Source organism: Rhinoderma darwinii, chromosome 3 (assembly GCF_050947455.1).
Source record: "Rhinoderma darwinii isolate aRhiDar2 chromosome 3, aRhiDar2.hap1, whole genome shotgun sequence".
Classification (NCBI taxonomy): Eukaryota; Metazoa; Chordata; class Amphibia; order Anura; family Rhinodermatidae; genus Rhinoderma; species Rhinoderma darwinii.
The window spans coordinates 203999150-204022224 of NC_134689.1; the positions used below are offsets into that span (position 1 = coordinate 203999150).

At 41.2% G+C, this 23075-nt stretch overlaps 1 protein-coding gene across 1 annotated transcript in view; it reads left to right on the forward strand.

Moving 5' to 3' along the window:
• The first annotated feature begins 5062 nt into the window (after positions 1 to 5062).
• MUC19 (mucin 19, oligomeric) overlaps positions 5063 to 23075 on the forward strand; it is a 34192-nt gene continuing 16179 nt past the window's right edge. Inside the window, exons 1-5 of the mRNA XM_075855065.1 lie at positions 5063 to 5147; positions 7760 to 7777; positions 16539 to 16556; positions 18544 to 18579; positions 22773 to 22805. Coding sequence (XP_075711180.1) covers positions 5087 to 5147; positions 7760 to 7777; positions 16539 to 16556; positions 18544 to 18579; positions 22773 to 22805 — 166 coding nt within the window. The 5' untranslated portion in view covers positions 5063 to 5086. The remainder of the gene's footprint in view (positions 5148 to 7759; positions 7778 to 16538; positions 16557 to 18543; positions 18580 to 22772; positions 22806 to 23075) is intronic.

The window sequence follows — 23075 nt, forward strand, 5'->3', positions numbered from 1 at the left end:
AGTGATTTGTATAGAGCCAAAATGATGTTCTTGTCATGAACATCTATGCCTTTTTCGATGTATCACATGATTTTATTTGCCTTGGCAGCAGCTGCCTGGCACTGGTTGCTAAAGGTAAATGTACTGTCTAGCAATATACCCAAATATATTTCAGTAGTAGTTTTACACAGTGTATTACCATTTAATGCACAATTGTAAAATATGTTTCCTCGAACCTAGTGCATAAACTTACGCCGTTGAGTACAACAACCTACCTCCTAAGGCAGTCAAGAATCAATGACTGAATCAGAGACAGATTAAAAATCCTACAAAACCCTGGTGACAGATCAAATGAACATAACACGTCTTTTCTCACTACAACATTTTTCAGAGCTTTATAGACCTCATCACAAGACCCTGAAGGACCTTGTCATTTCCGAGGCCTGTAGCTGATTGATGTCACAAACAAATGACGTCTCAGATCTCAAATAAAATTCATTCACTAGTTCCACCAGCTAGAGGCCTATATAAGGCAGAATAGAAAAACGATATATTATATACTCAGATAAAGTTATGTATGCATCTCCCCTGTAATTCCCTGCTCTCTAGGGGAGGGTCTTTACTTTGTCTCTTCCTGGGGACTTTAATTGTCCCATTCGTTACAGTTGCTATAAAACACATACACTGCTACACAGTCTATAAGACAATTTAGGAAAAAAGTATCTGTCTCCAATAGTTCCGCCCACAGGGAAGTTTTTAAAAATAAAAACTAAATAGCTACAACATTTAAAACAAATAATAAAAAAACATTTGTCCTCTACATACTTATACTAAATTAATGAAAGCAAAATCAAATACATGAGACCTTTTTTTTAAAGGGTATGCCCACCTTAGACACTTATAAAATAAATATACAGGATATACTCTGTTGCACTGTTTCCGTAATTACCATTCACTAATATGGGAGTTGCAGAAACAGCGTAGCACAGCAAGCTCGGTTTTTCCGTAATCCAAGCCACTTCTTCACTGCATCTCCGCCGGGATGCGGTGGACAGCATCTATCAGACGTTAATGGCATATCCTGTGGATATGCCATACATGTCTATAATGGGTATATCCCTTTAACACATATTTTAGATGAATTAACTATTTAGTTTTGTTTTATAGTATTGTTTTAAGTATATGCTTTATATGCTCATTCAGCTAAAGGTACAACGCTTGGAACTGGAACACCTGTTAAATTATTATATATTTATTGAACTTTACTAAAAAGAATTATAAAACTAAATGTTTTCTAATTAGTCGCTTAATAACGAGGGCATATACCATAGAGGTAGACCATAAATCTGCTGTGGTGTGAACCTGCACAGAGATGCCCCCTCCATAGGGGAAAACAAGCTAGAAAACCAGAGTGGGGAGTCATTTTGTCACGATCTGTGGGTATGTGGACCCACTGGGCCGTATTGCCGTAGCGGGATAGCAGCTGGCCAAAGTAAAGTCTATAGTCTGAGCAAGGGTACCTGTGGTAGTACAGACAGTAGCGGTGGCTAGGCTCAGATGGGTACCTGGCAGCAGACACCTGGCACGGTGTAACACAACATGACTCTAGCTCTTTTAAGGCACAGGAAGAAGCTAGCATGGGATACAGGATACAGGGAGCTGTCACTGTGCGGGGTGTGGACCCACTGGGCCGTACCACGTAGCGGGATGGCAGCTGGCCAAACAGGTAAGTACAAAGTTCAAATAGTTCAGCGAGGATACCTGAGGCAATCGTAGGCAGTAGCGAGGCAGGCACGTCCAGGACCAGGCGACGGGAAGACGTCAGGTGGGGCTTAGCAAATCAGGCGAGACTGTAGCACAGCACGGCAACAGCACAGCACGGCACTAGAATTGGGTAGCACAGAAAAAGGATACGGGATACAAGAACAAGGTACACTGGGAAACTGGGAGACCATTAGCACGACAAACTATGGGTAACAAACAACAATCTGGCAAAGAGCAAGAGGGCAGAGCCCTTTTTATAGCCCAGGGCACCCTGGGCTAGATTGCAGACTTCCTGCAAAATGCGTACACTGGCCCTTTAAGACCGTGCACGCGCGGGCGCGCGCGCCGGAGACAGTCTCGAAATCAGGAAGTGAGTGTCGGCGCCCCACAGGAGGACGACGCTGCACAGAGATAAGATGTCCATGGCAACGGCCGTCGAGGTTTAAGGCAGCGTGGCCATAGACGTTACAGTAACAGAAACGGGTACACTGGGAACAGGAGAACACTAAGGAACCTTATGCTAAACTGACACCGGAAAACACAACAACACTCAGGCAATGAGTGAAGGGGCAGGGCCCTTCTAATAGTCCAGGGTGATTAGACAAATCTAAACATGTGTGCGCGCTGGCCTTTTAAGGCCGGGACTGAGCTCGCGTGCACCCTAGTGGTCACTGTAGGCCGGGAAGGCCGCATGTACTGGCATCTGCAGGAAGGAAGGTGTCAGCAGGATGAGAGAAGTCTACGATCTGCGGCTGCGGATGTTACACATTTTAAGGATCATGAAAAGGAGACTAGGGGCAAATGTACCAATTCCTCCAGTTTGAAATAAAATGGAATCTCGGCGAACTACATGTTCACTTTATTCTATGGGTTGATACTTCTACGGCGATAACAAATTTCACCGAGCGGGTTAAATAACATTATAATATAATAGTTTGGACTTTTATGGACTCGGGAATACCAGTTATGTTCCCTTTTCTAATTCTAACATTACTTTAGGGAAAAATGTAAAAAAGAGAAGTTTTTTGAACTTTTAATATTTTTTATTTTTTGTTAAATTAAAAAAAAAGTTTTTTAATTTTTTTTACCAGTTCCCCTAGGGACTAGAACCAGCGATTGTTGGATCGCTTGCAGTATATAATGCATTAACAATGTATTGCATTTTAGAGCAATTTTACTAGGTGTACAAAGATGGTAAACCAGAAGGCCTTCATTAGGACCCTAGGCTGCCTTAACGACCATGGGCACCCAGCGATCGCAGTGCAGGGGATGTGATGGCACGTAAAAGGGGGCCGTCCCCTCACCCTAACGCCTTAGATGTCGCAGCTGCGATTAACCACGGCATCTATGGGGTTAAACGGGCAAAATTAAAGTAGTCTTTGATTCTGCCCGTTGCAGTGAAGTTTCGGCTGGGGCGTAGACAGACAGTTAACGGCCTCCGTGCAAGAAAAGAATATAGGGCCTTTGCTCTCCAATATCTTACGATAGATCCCCCTAATGTCTCTCTAACATCCACCAGGTAGAAAATTCATGAGCTTGGACATTTACATGCAATGTAATATACAGAAGGAAACTGCTTTAAGGTGACAGTGGACCCCCTTACCTACTGGGCCCCTGTGCAACTGCACAGGTTGCACTAATAGTATGTCCGTCCCTAAGTTGGTCAGTCACATGATTATTGGGACCATAAGAGTTAAAGGTTAAATCTGTGACAAAAACTGCTGTAATACAAGTAGCATGAGCAATAGCATTTTAAATATTTAGCCATAAAATGTATACATATCATATGACATAGTTGTGTTGACTGTATGTGTTATTGAATTCTCTTGCAGGTCCAGGACCTCTCCCAACAAGTATGTTTTTATTTCTGATCAGTGTTTTAAAGTTGTGAGAGAATTAAATATAGGAGAAGAATTAGTCAAATGTAGAAACATATGTCTTACCTCATTCACCTTTCAACACGTGCTTCTTCCATTACAAAAATTATGTGATGTTCTACTCTGATATCAGACATACTCCTTTGTTATTGGAGAAAGATGTATCAAATGAACTGGGAAGCAAGTTTATTACTTTGACGATAGTAGCAACTTTACAAAAAGAAGAGAAGATTTCATCTACCAGAATTTGTTCTAAGTTTAAATACTGAAAACATTTTTTATCCTGGGACCATTCTCCAATCCAAAGCGCCCAGCGGTGCCTGTAAATGTCAGAAGTAGACAAGGAGAGATCTGGCGGGCTTGTTCACATATTTCTATTACTCCCATACAATTAGGGTATGTGCACAACGACCTCTTTTCAGGCGTAATGGAGGCGTTTTACGCCTCGAATTACGCCTGAAAAGACGGCTCCAATACGTCGGCAAACATCTGCCCATTGCTTGCAATGGGTCTTACGATGTTCTGTGCAGACGAGCTATCATTTTACGCGTCGCTGTCAAAATACGGGCTCGTAAAATGACGGCTCGTCAAAAGAAGTGCAGGACACTTCTTGGGACGTTTTTGGAGCCGTTTTCTCATACTCTATTCAAAATAGCTCCAAAAACGGCCATAAGAAACGCCGCGAAAAACGCGAGTTGCTCAAAAAACGTCTGAAAATCAGGAGCTGTTTTCCCTTGAACACAGCTTCGTATTTTCAGACGTATTTTGTTAATCGTGTGAACATACCCTAACATGACCAGTTCTCCCCTTCTTCTTCTTCTATTTCTATCTGCTGCCAGCCACCTTACATTGTAAAATGGTGGATCACTAGACACCCCTTATCTGAGATAGGGACCCCCACCTATCAGACATTTATGGTGTATCCAGAAGATTTGGGAAACAAAGACATTTGTTTGCTCCTTTTGAGAATTGAAACATAACATAATTTTTACTGGAATAAATATGTTGGTCTGTATATAAAGATCATAGCAAGCATATAATCCTTTCTAGACACTTATCTAAACTGGGTAAAACTGTCTAATACCAGGATCACACACTCAATTTTGATGCAATTTTCAGCTCTGTTTGTTTAACCAAAGCCAGAAGTGGATCCAAAAGGAAGGAAAGGTACATAAAGAAAAGACTGATGCGTCACTTTGTTATGAATTCACTGCTGTATTTAGTAAAAAAAAAAAAAAATGAAGCCAAAAACTGCGTCAAATCTGCGTGTCTAAACCTGGTTAAAACACATAATAAATTTGGCGCACACCATGTTCTCCGCTTTTTTGGCACAATGCGACAGTAAATAAAACAAGTTCATGTCTGGTTGAGAATACTTTTTGTGACTAAGTGGCGCCCGATGGAACCCATTGACTTTTTTACTAAAAAAGAATTGCAGAATATATCGAAAAGTTGTTTGAGTAAAGATGTTGTTTAATTGTTTATCTTTTTATATTCTAGGTCACATACCTGTGACATCATTGGAAGGTAAATGTTGGATTTTTGAAAGTATTTGGGAACTATTACTATAAGCCTATGTATACAGTGACATAATATGTGCATTCAATTGTGATAAACTTGAGGTCACAATGAAACTAAAATAACTTTGTTCGGGGAAACATAATTATGACTGAAATTAAGGACAATATTATATATAGAAATTTTTTTAAGATGTTTGAGTCTATGGAAGAGTTTGACCATAGCGCAAAGTGCAGGATATAAATATTTTCCTTACAACTAATGCTAAACCTGCAGCATCTATTCTTATAAAGTGCCCCTGTCATGGGAAAGCGGTGCTTTATATAAGAGTATCTATAAGACATCCATAAGGCATTAAAATAGCAAGTTCTTAGTGTCTGCTGTACAGCCCCCCAAACCGCATTTCAGGTGTGCTGAGCCGCTGACTGACAGGGGTCTTCTGCTGAAGTGCCTCCCACATGTCCTTTTCATAAGCACTGAGTAGGCAGCATTCAGTACCCCTGAAACTGTACATTAGGTGCTCAGAGCCCCCTGTTTTAATAATTTATAGTTACATTTTGGATGCCCTTATTTAAATAAACAGTTTCTCATGACAGTGGCATGTTAACGTGTGAGAGATTCCTGTAGTGTTTTACATGTTGTTCAAACTATTTCTATTTGTTTTTGTATATGTCATATGAACAGTACTGAAAGTTCTGCATCTCTTCTCTTGTTGTTTAGTTGTATCTGTTGTTGTTTAGTTGTATCTGTCCCCCAAATAAAACACAGCACAATATAGCTAGTAATGAGAAATCAGGAAAGTTAGTTTGGTATCCATACTTTTCTTATCATAGTTGCCAACATTTACAAACATTTTCCAAAGTTACATAGGGTGTGGCTTCTTTGGTGGGTGTGTCTCATGGGGAAGTGGTCTATCTGGTGGGTATGGCTAATGGTTCGTGGCTTTCTACCCACAATTTCTGCTTACAGATAATCAAACAAAAATGTCTGCACTAGTTTGGCTGACAACTACTATGGTGGCCGGTATCTCTTTCAGGTTATCCGGTTGTTTACAGGCAGTTGATGTCTCACTTTATCACAATGGCTAGGTGATATGAGCTGACCACTACTGGTAGCGTAAAAACGAGTGTAGACAGTGCCACACTCAGTGCCCCTTGTAGATGGTGCTCCACTCTGCCCCAGTAGACAGTGCCACACAGCGCTCCTTGTAGATATTCCTTCAGTGCCCCCTGTAGATAGTGCCACACGGTGCCCTTTTAGATAGTACCACACAGTGCCTTTTAAGATAGTGCCACAGTGCCCTCTGTGGTTAATGCAACACAGCCTCCCTGTAGCCATGCAGCCCCCTGCAGATGGTGCCACAGTGCCCTCTGTAGATAATGCAACAGTGCTTTCTGTAGATAATGCCCACACCCCCTGTAATTAATGCTACATTACTCTAGGTAGATAATGCTGCAGTGCCCTCTGTAGATGGTACCACACAGTCCCCTGTAGAAGGTGCCACACCCCCCCCCCCCCTTGTAGATAATGCCACACATCTTGTAGATAATGCCACAGTGCCCTCTGTAGATAATGCCACAGTGCCCTCTGTAGATAATGCCACAGTGCCCTCTGTAGATAATGCCACAGTGCCCTCTGTAGATAGTGCCACAGTAACCTCTGTAGATAGTGCCACAGTGCCCCCTGTAGATAGTGCCACAGTGCATATGTAGATGCTGCCACACAGTCCCCTGTAGAATGTGCCACACACCCCCTTGTAGATAATGCCACATATACCCCTTGTAGATGGTGCCACACCATTACCCTCCCTATAGATAGCACCATTGGGGCTCCCACTAGGAGTGGAATCCCAAGCTAGAGAGTTGGTGATGCCCTGGTCGGAGATTCCTTTACTGGAAGAGTCCTTGACATCACTGTCCATGTATGGACAGGGACACCAGGGGCTTCTCCAAGAACGGAATCCCTGGGAAGAGGGGTGGCAACTAGTTTCTTGCTCTGACACAGCATTCAATTGTATTTGTCCTGAGACCGCAGATACAATTGAATATGACAGTTGCCGGGTCACTTCTGGGACAGTAATTTGCCAGGATTGTCTCTATAAATTCGGGACAGTCCTGGCAAATTCAGGACTGTTGGCAACTATGGTTATTATGTAGGTGTGTGCACTTGGCATCCATTATGTAAATTGGGTAGTAGCGAGTTTGGTGGGCATAGACAGAAAGGCTGGCTTATTCATGCGGTTATATGTTCTCTCAAGAAGTGAATCACAGGCTGTTCAGTGCCACTGGCATTACTCAAACACAAGACATGATGCGCTTGCACAATGCACAGAAGCTTAGAACTATATAGTATGACGAAATCTCATGCATTTGCTTCACTAGGCTGGCTTCATCTGTAAAATAAGTTATCTTTATTAGAAAACCTCTTTAATTTTGAACTATTAGATTAACTTACATAATATAGCTTGAATGATGTACTGATATTGACTACTTAATACTGAATATTATTTTTATTACTACTACTACTAAGTAGTAAATTAATGTTCTCTCAAGAAATAGATGTTTTTTTTTAAATGTATTCAGATAAATAAATTAAAACCTACTCATTTAATTTCATTTCAGCCACAACAACAGGAAAAGGTATTGTTATTTCAATATCTATTCACATTTGATCAATGGAACATTGTAGGCAAAATATATTAAATGTATCATGCCAAAGTTTCATAGAACACCAACGAGAGTATGTATATGTATATATACAGCTTGAAAAAGGTCCTGTGAGAGGACTGAAACGTATGATTTTTTTGGGGAGCGAGCCTTTTTATATTAAAATGTAAATTTTTGTCTTTTTTCATGTGACATTAGAGAATAGGCTGTCATATATGTGTCAATGGGGAATAACACTATGGGTATGTTCACACAGGGCGGATACGCTGAGTAAAAGCACACAGCGTATACGCTTTGGTCTCAGCCGAGAATTTCGGGGGAAAAAACTCACTAAATTGTGGTGCAATTTTTTGTCTGGAACGTCTGCAGCGGAATACTTCACGTAAAAAACAAAACGTTTCATACTTACATCATAGCCATGATGACGCATCCCTCTGCGGTCCTGTAGCCAGGCCTCATGGGATGATGTTTCATCCCATGTGACCGCTGCAGTCTGCGATTGGCTGCAGCAGTCACATGAGATGAAACGTGATAAGGTCGTCCTGGACTAAGAAGCACAGAATTCTAGGTAAGTATAAGATTATTTTTTTCCAAATTGCAATTTTTGCAGCAGAATCGCAGCATTTCATCCGCAAGAGCCGCAACATCTGCTATTTGTTGCGGGTTTCACCTCCTCACCTCCTCATTGAATTTAATGGGGAAAACCTGCAACAAATAAGAAGAGATTATGCAAATACAATTGACAGGCTGCGGATTAAAAACCGCACCGCAGGTCAATTTCTAAGCAGTTTTTACGCTTCTCATTTATGCAGCGTGTGGATGAGATTTGTTAAAATCTCATCCACTCTGCTACTACTGTGTTATGCTGCGGATTTTCCGCAACGAAATCCGTTATGGAAAATCTACAGTATTTACGCTACGTGTGAACTTGGCATATTTATGGCCATTATATGACTTGTATTCAGATTTTTTTTTAGCAGTTTTCTCCTCTGCAGACTCTCTCTAGAATTCCCAGTTTTCCCTGAGCTAGTAAGTGGCATCTAACTGCTATTATGTCTTAAATACAGCATTGAAATACTACGCAAATTCTTGATCCAAAATTTGTATATTTATTGAATGAACACAAAGTTCTACTTCTGGCAGGCAAAAGTAATGATAAATAAAAATTTTCGGTCAAAAGAGACCTTAATCAGACCATCTAAGTGCCCTGAATTGTAAGCATAGCAAAGGTGATATAGTGATATAATAGCTCAATGAGATCGTGTAGTGCCCCACAGCCCCCTGGTTGGTAGTGCCCCACAGCCCCCTGGTTGGTAGTGCCCCAAAGCCCCCTGGTTGGTAGTGCCACACAGCCCACAGCCCCCTGGTTGGTAGTGCCACACAGCCCACTGCCCCCTGGTTGGTAGTGCCACACGGCCCACAGCCCCCTGGTTGGTAGAGCCACATAGCCCACAGCCCCCTTGTAGGTAGTGCAAGGACTACGAAATGACCCTGATAGCTGGCAGGCAATAGACATTCAAAAAAGGACAACTGTGCAGGAGCACACAAAATACCCAGCTTTCCCAGCTATACAATAAATGTGTGGAAATAAACTAAGATATAACTTTTATTTAGTCTGAGTAAAGGATTAATCCTCTTAGCTAGATTAAATAAAAGTTATACCTTAGTCTATTTCCACAATTTTTTTTTATACCCGGGAAAGATGGGTATTTTGTGTGCTCCTTTTTTGTAGGTAGTGCCACACAGCCCACAGCCCCCCTGTAGATAGCAACCCCCCCCCCCTTCCAGTATAGATAGCATTCCACTGTAGCTCCCTGAAGGAGCGGAATCCCCGTGTGGCCGGGGATTCCGCTCCTGGAGCACTGCCTGATGCCTCTGTTCATATATGGACAGTGACATCAGGGAAAACTCCTGAGGCGGAATCCCCGTCCACAGCATTGCAGACGCTATGACCGTCGATTCCAGTCCAGGAGAAGCTCCTGTCGTCTGTGTCCATGACGTCATTGGCTTCTCCTGTAGTGGAATCCCCGGTCATAGAGTCTGCAACGCTGTGACCGGGGATTCCGCTTCAGGAGTTTCCCCTGATGTCACTGTCCATATATGGACAGAGACATCAAGCAGCGCTCCAGGAGCAGAATCCCCGGCCACACGGGGATTCCGCTCCTTCAGGGAGCTACAGTGGCGCTAGTAGACAGCAGAGCAGGGAGATACCTCCCTGCTCTGCTATAGTGCCGTCGCTACCGCTATAGCAGCCGCAGCAGCTGCTAGCGGCGCCACCGCCCTCATGCCCGGTGTCAAGGCTAGCAGCCGCTACGGCTGCTACAGCGGTAGCGACGGCCACTAAGTGAAGAAGCGCCTAGGTGGAAAGGCGACTGCAGTTAGTGTGTGTATCCCCGCTGGCAGTTGCAACTTGCTGGCGCCCCTCTTGCAGTGTGGCGGCTGGCGCCCTGTGCGACCGCACTGGTCGAACATATCTAAGGCCGACCATGGCCACAACATCTTTGTAATGCTCAAAACCCTGGGCAGTCAGAAGACCTGGTGAAGGTCTCTTTTTACCGAAAGCATTTACCTATCATTACTCTGACCTGCCAGCAGGAGCACTGTGTGTTCAATTAACAAATCTGAAAGACTGGATAGGTACGGGCACCACCAATAGCCAATGACAAAGGTGGGGTGCTACAAATATGCCTAAAAAGCACAAACTCTACTAAATATTGAGAAACACATTATGAACAAGAGCACAACAAAATAGAATACAATATTTATTTATGTGATACAAAAAGCTAACAATAAATAAAAACATTTAAAACCAGACAAGGTACCTGTCAATGTGCAATATAACACAGGGGCAGGGCCAACTGCAGCAGACACTCATGATAAGGTATGGAAAATGTATACCAAAAAAAAGGTAGTATGTTATTCTAATGTCATTCTAATGTAAGTAACACACATAAAGATAGTAAAACAAGATGCATTAATACAATATCACCAGTAATAAAGTAACACAAGTCTGTGTATGTAGCACTATAATAATATAAGGCTAGTAATACCAGTACAATAAGTGCAAACACCAAAAATACAGCCAACCAATGAGCAGTGGGAGGAACTAAATACAATGCATTGAGAAAGTCTTCAGACCCTTTCAATTATTTCACATTTTATGTAGAGGCCTTGTGCTACAAAAAAAAAAATCAAGTTTTCCCCCATTATTCTGTACTTAATAACCCATAATGACACAGTGAAAACACAATGTTTGTAATCTTTGCTAATTTATTAAAAGGTAAAAACTAAAATATTGCCTTGACATAAGTATTCAGACCCTTTACTCAGGACTTAGTTGAAGCACCTTTGGAAGTGATAACGGCCTCCAGTCTTCTTGGCTATAATGCCACAAGGTTTGCACACATGGATTTGGGGATTTTCTGCCATTCTTCTCTTCAGATCCTCTCAAGCTCTGTCAGAATGGATGGGGACTGTTGGTAGACAGTGATTTTCAGGTCTCTCCAGAGATGTTTGATTGGGTTCAAGTCAGGGCTCTGGCTGGACCCCTCAAGAACATTCACAGAGTTTTCCCTAAGCCACTCCTGAGTTGTCTTGGCTGTGTGCTTAGGGTTGTCTTGTTGGAAGGTGAACGTTCGACCCAGTCTGAGGTCCAGAGCACTCTGGATCAGGTTTTCATTAAGAATATATCTGTACTTTGCGCCATTCGTCTTTCCCTTAACCCTGACCAGTCTCCCTGTCCCAGCCGCAGAAAATCACCCCCACAGCATGATGCTGCCACCACCATGCCTAACTGTAGGGATGGTATTGGGCAGCTGATGAGCAGTTCCTGGTTTCCAGACATGACGCATAGAACTGAGGCCAAAAAGTTCAATCTTGGTTCCATCTGACCAGGGAATCTTGTTTCTCACAGTCTGAGAGTCATTTAGGTGCTGTTTTTCAAACTCCAGGTGGGCTTTCATGTGTCTTTTTACTGAGGAGAAGCTTCTTTCAGGCCACTCTGCTATAAAGCCCAGATTAGTGGAGTGCTGCAGTAATGGTTAACTTTCTGAAAGTTTCTCCCATCTGCACACTGGAATTTTGGAGCTCAGCCACTGTAACAATTGGGTTCTTGGTCATCTCTCTTACCAAGGCTCTTCTCCCCAGATTACTTAAGGGAACCTGCCACCAGCATTTCACCTATCGAACTTTACTTATCCCTCACTGGCCGCTGCTATCAAAAGATTATTGCCATTATCCCTTCTCCTAAACTCCTCCTCTAACTGTAAATAACGGTCTGCAAACATTTTGCGCCTTTTATCGTAATAATCCGGTGTCCCTTTGTGCGCACACACCAGAAGAGGATATCAATACACAAGCAGGGGATTGTGTATGCTGGGGGAAGGCGTGGAGCTGTCAATCAAAAGTAAGGAGGCGGGGTTAACTCGGAAAGGCTTGAGGAATGAAGATATGACTCTTTTCAAACAAAGATTTGACTCTTTTCAAACGAAGATATGACTCTTTTATGCTCATAACCATACGGTGTGGGAACACTAAAAAGCTGAATACTAAAGCTACAGAGCCGACTAAGACAATTATAGGTTATATAGAAATTTTCACCCACTACCACCTGATATTGCTGGTTTAATAGGTGAAATGTAGGTGACAGGTTCCCTTTAGTTTGTTGGGGCAGCCAGCTCTCTGGTTGTTCCAGACTTCTTCCATTTAAGAATTATGAAGGCCACTGTGCTCTTGGGAACTTTCAGTGCAGCAGACATTTTTTGTACCCTTCTCCAGATCTGTGCCTACACACAATCCTGTCTCTGAGCTCTACAGGAAGTTCTTACCTCCTCATGGCTTGGTTTTTGCTCTGATATGCATTGTCAGCAGTGGAACCTTATATAGTGTCACGAAGCAGGTTAGTGGACCCACTAGGCCGTACCGCTGTAGTGGGGAGGCAGCTAGCCAAACAACAGGAAACCCCAGCAATACAATGTCCCGCACAAGGGTACCTGGATAGTCCGGACAGTGGCCGCAGCTCTGGCACTGATGGTGATGGGTGCAGCAGGTAACACCAAACGTGGCGGAAGACACAGGTGCCGCAGGTTGCGCCAGACGTGGCGGATTCCTCCGGACGTGGCAGATGACACAGGACGTGGCGGATTCCTCCGGACATGGCAGATGAACAGGATGTGGCAGATTCCTCTGGACGTGGCAGATGACACAGGACGTGGCGGATTCCTCCGGACGTGGCAGATGACACAGGACGTGGCGGATTCCTCTGGACGTGGCAGACTCAATATTAAAGGCACAAAATGGGAAACAGGAATAGGAACAAGGCACGGGTAACAACTGGAATGGGAAACACTAAGGGACCATTTGCAAGACAGACTGGGAAAACTAACAACGCTCAGGCAAGGATCAGAAGGCCTGGAGCCTTCTTATAGACCAGGAAATCGTGGCAGTTGATTATGATGATGATTTCCTTTGTGCGCACGCTGGCCCTTTAAGGCCGGGCACGAGCGTGTGCGTGCACCCTACGGGACACAGCAAACCAGAGCGGAAGTGAGCGCTGGCGTCTCCTAGGAAGGAGATGGGGGCCAGCCCTCATGGATCCATGGCTGCGGGCGTCGGGAGGTGAGTAAACCCGACGGCCCGTGGCCATGGACACTACATATAGACAGGAGTGTGTCTTTCCAAATCATGTCCAATCAAATTAATTTACCACAGGTGGACTCCAATCAAGGTGTAGAAACATTTCAAAGATGATCTAGAGAAGTGGGAGGCCCCAGAGCTCAATTTCAAGTGTCATAGCAAAGGGTCTGAATACTTACATCCATGCGAAATTTGAGTTTTTCATTTTTAATGAATTTGCAAAAAGCTATAAAATTCTGTTTTCACTTTGTCATTATGGGGTATTGAGTGTAGAATGATGGATTTTTTTTATTTTAGCACAAGGCCTCAACAAAACAAAATGGGAAAAAATTGAAATGGTCTGAATATAATAAAGGTAGGAATACTGCGCAAGATAAAGTGCCAATGCGTTAAAACCCCTTACAATAGAAATGGGGTATATGTATATATATATAAAATCCCCCAAAAATTAAGAGGCAGCACTCCAAGGAAATTGGTGAAAAAAAGTGGTGTGTTTATTCACCCCAGGCAGGCAACGTTTCGATCCGTCTCTATGGGATCTTTGTCAAACTTGACAAAGGCTTGACAAAGACCCCATAGAGACGGATCAAAACGTTGCCTGCCTCGGGTGAATAAACACACAACTTTTTTTCACCAATTTCCTTGGAGTGCTGCCTCTTCATTTTTTGGGGGATTCCATTAACAAGGGTTCCTAGCCTCAACCTGGGAGGCCTGCACCCACTGCTGTTGCTGTGCTGCTTTATTCTTTTTCTCATTATATATATATATTTATGTGACATAAAGATACTGTAGAATGTAAAAAAGAACAAGCAGTATATGAAATAATATACATGACGCAGTGAAGGCTGCAGTATTAAGGACATCCCCATGCTCTTGGTGCAGCTTCGTCAGAGGTAACAAAAAACAACTAATTAAATGTATCTCCTATTTATATCAATAGCAAAAATAATATATAATTAGTATAAATTAAGACAAATGTTTAGGTAATTACCCGGTTACCTCCTCCTAGTATCCATACTGTTTGGTGCTCGGAATGATGAAAGTGCCATTCGGAAATCAACACTTGCGCAAACTCGAGACTACTGGCTGGCGCATGCACGCAAACCCACCCACACATGAGTAAGTAATGCACAGGTACCAAAACAGGAGTTGGCGCATGTGCAAGAAGAATGCTGGTTACTCTAGTAAGCTGATGCTCAAAACAGCTGATGGTAAGTGCGTCCTGAAAAACGGAAAACAATGCAAGCAACAGCAAGTAAAGTGACAAAATAGTAGCCGGAGCATTAGTGTGCTATGTATAACTATATTGTCATTTTGTGTACCTTTTTGCTCAATGGACATATCTAAAATGTAATATTGACAATAATGACAAAGCCATGTGTTGAAAGTAATCCTAAAAATAGTGGTCTAAAACAAGGCATGACCCTGATAATAAACTGCTCTTGGTTTGACAACAAAATAAAGTTTATGAATGCAGTGGTTTTGACAAAGCACAACGTTTTCGATATACATGTTCCATACCTTATTATGAGTGTCTGCTGCCGTTGGTCCTCTGTTATATTGCACGTGGACTGGTTCCTTGTCTGGCTTTAGATGTTATTATTTATTCTGTTAGCTTTTTGTATCGAATAAATAAATATTGTATTCTATTTGGGTGTGCTCTTGTTCATAATTTGTTTCTCGATACTTCAGTATATTAATAAATCTACGAATTTTGCATTAAAAGAGTATGCAGAGTATTTCCATACATTGTATTTCAGAGTTGGGAACCCAATACCTGGATCTCAGAGGAAAAGGAGTGCCGTGCTTTATCTTACATTCAAATTCACAGCACACACAGTGGACCCGGATGGTTTATGTCTTTATCTCTGTAGAACAGTTTTAGAAGCAGAAGAAGCATGGAGGAAATAATACAGCAGTAAGGAGCAGTGTAGTTGTGAATCTGGCTCTGAGGTGACAAATAACTCTCATCAGCAGCCTGTGTCTCCTCCCAGCTCCTTCTCCGCTCTCCATAGACTTCTATGCGCTGCATTGTCTGTGTCTCTCTCTGGTCCTACTCCACCTGCCCCTTTTAATAGACTTGTATGGGCAGCAGAATCTGTGAGTGTCTCTCTCTATCTGCTCCTTCCTCTTGCTCCCCCTTCACTCTCCACAGTCTTCTATAGGCAGGCTGTGAAGACACTGGTGTTCTATGGCAGAGACATCCACTCAGCTCACTTCCTGCCGTCCGTCTCCTCTGCTTTATAACTAGAGACAGATTTTGCTTGACAAGAAGGGGTGTGCAGCAGATTTAGGGAAGGGAGATACCTAGTGGCAGTAAGTTCATTCAGAATTTTCATGGATAAAATTACTAAATTGTAATTGTAAGTAAATGACAAGTTAATATATGTCAGGTATACTATTAGATTAGCATAAGTTGTTTAAAAAGTTAGTGTTCATTTAATGTTATTTTAATTTTATTTTTTTATTTGCCCCACTAGGTGACTTGAAGTAGTGATCAATTGAACCCTAATGAGTAATACTCAGTATTCTAAAGCATTTTTGCCTGTCACTGTATAACTGACATTTGTTAGGCTCCGGTTACCATGGTAACTTATCAGCACAAAGCGATTGCGCGAGTGGCAACGATGGGCTAATAGAGGAAGTCCCCTCACCAATTACTTTCGGAACACTTACTGAGACCCTTGCATAAACATGTTAGAAACCAAATTTATGGTAGACCATGATGAACACTAATAAAAGGACTATTTTAGGGTAACTATATTATTACCTAAAATTTTTTTAGCTAAAAAGCAAAAAAACATTTTTTACTACCTTTTTTTTAAAACTATAAGCCTAAAAATTAAAAAATTAAAATACATTCTTATGTGTATAAAACTTATAAGAATAAAAACCTGCATTTCCCAGGAAAAAACGGCAGCAATAATCACATTGCTAGACCAACAAAAATAAAATAAAAGTTATAGCCAGTAAAATAATGCATACTAATAATGGCTTAACAGTGTCTAGTCCTGAAGGCTAAAAATATCCTGGACTTTAACCGGTTAAAGAAATATTTCTAATGCATTAAGAATATTTCATGCCTTCCTTTTTCTTCCAGGTCAAGTTCTGATACCAGGTAAAGAATGTATCTTTTTTTGCACTAAAACTAGATCAATATTGTTTGCTTTATTTTTATTTTACTCTCTGTTAAATATACAGTATGTGACCACGGAGATTAGAGCCAATGATATATTTTACATGCATTTACACAAAAATATACATATTAAGGCCTCATGCACACATCCTTCACTGTTTTCACGTCCGTTTAAAATCTGTGTGGTTTCCATTGTCACTCTGCATCCGTTCCGTAGTTCCGGTTTAAATGGACGTTGTGCTTCCGTTTGTCTTCCGTTTTAAACAGTCCATTAAAAAAATGGAAGGTATTCAAATTGACTTGAACTTGTCACATATCACAGGAACTTTGGTATGCCCTGCCGTTACTTGGCAACAGATCCGTGAAAAACGGACGGCACACGGATGCCTTCCGTGTGCCGTCCGTTGTTTTTTTTCTAAATCAATAAATTTTTATTGAAAATTTTCCAAATTAACATCAATCAAAACAATGCAAAATAGTCGTACAGTGTACAAAGGCTGAAGGAAACATAACAGCCGGAGATGTAAGTGAAATTTTTGTACAGTTAGCATTCCATTACAACAGTGCATGACCTATAAAAATGAAACAAATATTACAAGACCAGACCAAGGAAGTAAACAGGAAGTACAGTAATGTAGAAATCATTCCAAATCGAGCAGACCTCCAAAAGACAAACCTCAGCATCCTATAAGAGGACCACAGGCCCACAAGTAGACCTGAAGGATAACTGTAATAGATCAGCTCTTAAAATAACAACTTTGGGACCAACACTCCCATTTGTTCTTGAATTTGGAGTGTTGCAGGTCTTGATTAGCCAGTAAGTGTTCATACATTTAAGTAGTCTTGATCAAAGTCACCACTTCTTGGATGAGGGTAGGGGACAATTTCTTCCAATGTCTTGTAATCACCAATTTAGTGGCCATAAGTACATGGGCAACTACTGTAATATAGGGAGGAGGAAACCCATCTAGACCAATGAATAATAGAGCTAGTTCAGGAGTCAATGAAAACTCCATATCAGTAATGTTCCGAATTATATTGTAGACATCTTTCCATAAGGGTTGGATATTAGGGCAACTCCATAATATATGTCGGAGGGTACCTGTAGACCCACAAGTCCTCCAGCGTAAGGGTGAAGATGTAGGGAACATTAAATGCAGTCTAGAAGGATAAAAGTACCATCTCAAACTGGTTTTTGAAACTGCTTCCTGATATGAGCCGTCCCTTTTGACGGACCCATAGGCTTCGAACGGCGAGACGGACACTGGGCAATGGACAAAACCTAGGACATGTTCTACTTTTGACGGAACGGACGCACAGAACCATTAAAACAATGGAAGTGTGCATGGCCACATAGAAATGAATTTGTCAGTGTGCTATCCGTTAAAAAAACGGATAGCACCCTGAAGAAAATAACTGAACTGGGCACGAGGCCTTACAAGAACAGCCCACAGACTGCACATAGCTGTATAATTGTTTAGTTTTGTACGGAGCCATAAGAAGACTGCCATAGAGGTCCATGGGGCTTCTACTCTACCTCCATATGCCTCAGAATTCACACAGTACCATATGGTGGCATGCTACACTAAACTCCTTATATATGAAAGTATTCTCTATGGGAAACATTGCTTCTTGGAGAATATATCTACGTACTCATGGAGTCTGATGGACTCCCTGTGCTGCTGTATAGGATCCATGCACATGACTTTGATATAGCCTTCCAACCTCTCAAACAAATAGCTAGATAGAACTGGACAACACATATCAGGGTTCTAAATAAACTAGCAATAAATGATATATAATTAATCTGAGATGGATTGAGCTTCATGGATGTGTGTCTCTTTTAGTCCTAAGTAACTATGTAATATGTTCCGTACAGCGAAAGCTGCTTGGGATCATTCACTTGGTGACATTTTGCATAAAACACCTTCATTATGATGCCATTATTTATATATTTTTTTGTTTATAGAGGTTGGACCAGTCTTTCCACATCTATCGACAATAGGTATATTTTTTTTGTTACTATTAAACATGCCTTGCTCTTATACTTGTGATATTTGTGTTATTTACAATTTCCTATCTACTTGGAAGATTATTTTAATTTAGAACATGCGTAAATGATGTTTTGAAGATGTCCTTAAAGATTCATGTACTGTAATATGCCTACTAATTCCTTAAAGGGGTTTTCCATGTTCTGACAACTGATGACATATCCACTGGATAGGTCATCAGTATATGATCGATGCGGGTCCGACACCCGCACCCCGCACCGATCAGCCGCTCCGGTGGCCTTTGGGCACCAGATGTATTGGCACATAATATTATGTACAGAGCCGAAAGCCGTTGGCTCCGTACATAGCATAGCAGCCGTGCTGCAGAACAGCAGGTCTGCTCTTATTCACTTGAATAGGCACAGAGCTGCAGTACTGCAGCTTGGCCACTATTCCGTGGCTGGAGCCAACTGCTTCCGGCATGTACGTCCGGTGTACGGAGACACCAGACCAACTGTTCTGTGCGGGGCCGGGTGTCGGACCCCCACAGATCATGTACTGATGACCTATCCGGTGGATAGGTCATCAGTTGTGAGAACGTGGAAAACCCCTTTAACGCGATACAGCGATATTTTTTTTTATGGAAAACATCCCATTCATTCATATGTGGCATATTCTGTCTGACCTATAATTTACAACATTCTTTACATAGAAAGAGATTGGGGTCATGTATAATATCACAACACAACCTAATAGGGTAGCTGCCACTGAGTAAATACTGTTAAGATTATCAAATAAGTGAGGTCAAATTGTCACAAATGCCCTAAGTCAGCACAATAACTTCGTAAGCATATTTCAATAATGGTAATTTGTAGTTTGAGCATATTCAAAATATGGAGGATGTGAGGGTTTGTGAAGCTACCTTGAGGTGTAATGGCCATGTTCGGCATATCGTTGATCGAGTTGAAAGGTTGTTGCTAGCGGCTGGTGAAGACCCAGCGGTTATGGCACATAATGGCACAAATGACAAAGTTAGAGGTGGGTGGAAGGTCCTAAAACATGATTTCAGGGACTCTGGTAATAAACTCAGGTCAAGGATCTCAAATGTAGTATTTTCAGAAATATTACCTGTACCATGTGCCACACCAGAAAGACAGAGGGAGATTAGGCAGCTGAGTAAGTGGCTAAAGAATTGGTGTAGGAAGGAGGGGTTTGGGTTCTTAGAAATCTGGGCCGACTTCTCTGTTGCCTACAGACTCTAAGGTAGGGATGAACTGCACCTAAATGGGGAGGGTGCAGCTGTGTTGGGGCAAAAGATGGCTAGAAGGTTGGAGTTTAAACTAGGGAACGGGGAGAGGGATTTGGGGAAGCTGGAGGTTTGGGCAGAGAAACGGAAAATTAAGTTTAATGTCGATAAATATAAGGTTATGCACTTGGGTCGAGAAAACACATTTTACAATTTATGCAATAAATGGTAAAACAATGGGTAAAAGTGCTACTGAAAAAGACTTCGGGATATTGGTGGACGGTAAATTTAGCTTTAGCAACCAGTGCCAGGCAGCTGCTGCCAAGGCAAATAAAATCATGGGATTTATGAAAAGAGGCATAGATATTCATGACAAGAACATAGTTTTGCCTCTATACATATCACTAGTCAGACCACATATGGAATATTGTGTACAATTTTGTGCACCTGTGTATAAGAAGGACATGGCTGAACTAGAACGGGTGCAAAGAAGGGTGACAGAGGTAATTAAGGGAATGGGCGGATTGCAGTACCAAGAAAGGTTATCAAACTCGGGACTGTTCAGTTTAGAAAAAAGAAGGCTTAGGGGCAATCTAATTACAATGCACAAATATATGACTGGACAGTAGAGAGATCTTTCTAATGATCTTTTTACACATAGGCCTGTAACAATGACAAGGGTGCATCCTCTACGTCTAGAGGAGAAAAGGTTTCACCATCGTCACAAATGGAGATTCTTTACTGTGAGAGCAGTGAGACTATGGAACTCTCTGCCACAGGATGTTGTGATGGTTGATTTTTTGAACAAGTTCAAGTAGAACCTTGATGCCTTTCTTTAACCCCTTCATGCACCACCATGTCCTTTTATGGACTGGTGCAGAGGGTGATGTATGGAGCGCACTCCATATGCTGCGGGTGTCAGCTTTGTCTTACAGCTGAAACCCGAGACTAACAACCAGAAGCAGCGATTGCACTGTTCCTGGCAGTTTAGTCCTTCAAATGCTGTGGTCAATTGCGACCGCAGCATCTGAGGTGTTAAAAAGAGGGGGCGGCCCCATCTGACAGCTCATCGGCACCCCCACAACGCAGATGGTTGTCATGGCAGCCCAGGGGCCTAATGAAGGCTCCCCGGACTGCCTTCACTCTGCCTCTGCAGGTCTTAACAAAAGCCTGCAAATATGACTATGCACTGCAATACATTAGTATTGCAGTGTATTGTACCAACGATCTAACAATTACTGGTTCAAGTTCTGTAGGGGGACTAATAAAATAATTTTAAAAAAGTTAAATAAAGCTATTAGCAGTAAAAAATAAATAAAAATAATAAAAAAAAAAATAAAAAAAAAATAAAAAATAAAAAAAAAAAAAAAATATATATATATATATATATATATATATATATATATATATATATTAAAAGTTAAACTAAAAATCTTTTTCCAATTTTTCCTCTAAAGTAATGTAAAAAATAAACAAAATTGCTATTGCTGCATCTGTAAAAGTCTGAACTATTACAATATACTATTATTTAACACGCACGGTGAACGCCATAAAAAATATAAAATGCCAAAATCGCTGTATTTTGGTCAACTTAGCGGTGCAAAAAAATGACAAAAAGTGATAAAAAAAATTGTATGCACCAGTAAAAACGACAGCTCGTCCTGCAAGAAATAAGCCATCACACTACTCAATCCACCCAAAAAAAAAAAAGTTACAGCTTTTTTTAATTGTTTTTTAAAGTAGTAAAATATAAAAAAATAAATATATAAATTTGGTATCACTGTAATCGAATTGAATTGCAGAATGAAGTTTTGTTTTTGTTTTGGCCGCAAGGTAAAAACGAAACCCAAAAAACTATGGAGGAATCACGTTTTTTTCCAATTTCAGTCCGCAAAGAATTTTGTTTCAGTTTCCCAGTACATTATATGACACTGTACAGGTGTACAGGATGCCAATAAGTGTAAGAATGTTCCAATACCATTGCTACATCTCCAGCAGACATCCGATGATGTGCTATACGTCTCTTTTTAATCTGACAGGTTTCAGGTACCATCTGGAGATTATTTTATAAGCATTCTCATGTATTTTTATACATGAAGATGTTCATTTTGGAGCTTTAAATGTCCTCAGCCTGTCTGCTGTAGAAAATGTGGCATTTAAGTCTTTTTCCCACTCTCTAATAAAATATGGTATATTTCCCTCTTCCGGTGTAGCAATTAATTTACTAAGTTGTGATAGTAACTTTTTAGGTGGTTGAAATTGTGACCAGAGTTCTTCAAACCAGGATAGAGGTCTGAGAGTTCCAGTAGAGGGAAGGGAATTACATACTAGTTTACCGATGAGGCTATGTTGACAAGCGTTTAAGTTCTGACATGACAATATCTCTCTAGCCTGTGCCAGAGACAAAAAGGCTCCTACTTGGTTCAATATATCCAAAGGAGTGAGAGTGCTATGTCTAATGGACACAGAAATTTATTCTAATGGCCATATTTTGAGTCGGGAGGAATTTTCTCCCGATTGAGGCAAGTGGCATCAACCTCATGTTTTTTTCCTCCTTCCTCTGGATTAACATGGTAGGATTATTAAACTGAACTTGATGGACCGGTGTCTTTATTCAACCTTATTAACTATGTAACTATGTGCGGCAGGTATGGGAATTTGGGAATTTGATGAGCATAGTATGCAGAGTAGACATTAAAATGATTACTGTATATAATTGGCATTTGTTTTTTATTTTACAGCATTCTGTTTTAATTTAACATGTTATCTTGGAAACACTTTCACTAAGGCCATGTATGTTGCAGCGTTTTGTTGGGGACTTTATCATAGATTTGCTGTGAATTATTCTGTGTGAATATAAGCTTATGGTGTTCAAAATATTTGTAATATTGAAAAACTAATATCTTACTTACGCAGTGACGACACTTAGAGTAACCTAATACTTTCATTTTTTCCTGATAGATATTCCGAAATATCTTACTAAAACTGCATATGGTAAGTGAACACTTCTAGTAAGTGCTTACTGCTTTTGTTACAAATTTTAATATAGAGATCACTATTTATAAGTCTGTTTTTTTAAGGCATTTAGAATAGTATGATATTCCTACATTTCGTGATATGTGTAATTGTATTGCTCTCTAAACTGCTGATCGATGGGGGTTGAATTTGATGTATTGAATTCTGGTTTAAACCCAAAAGCTTGTTCATAGCAAAAAAATTGCTAGAAGGCAGGAGGCTCTTAGGGCACGTTCAGACATGGCAGAC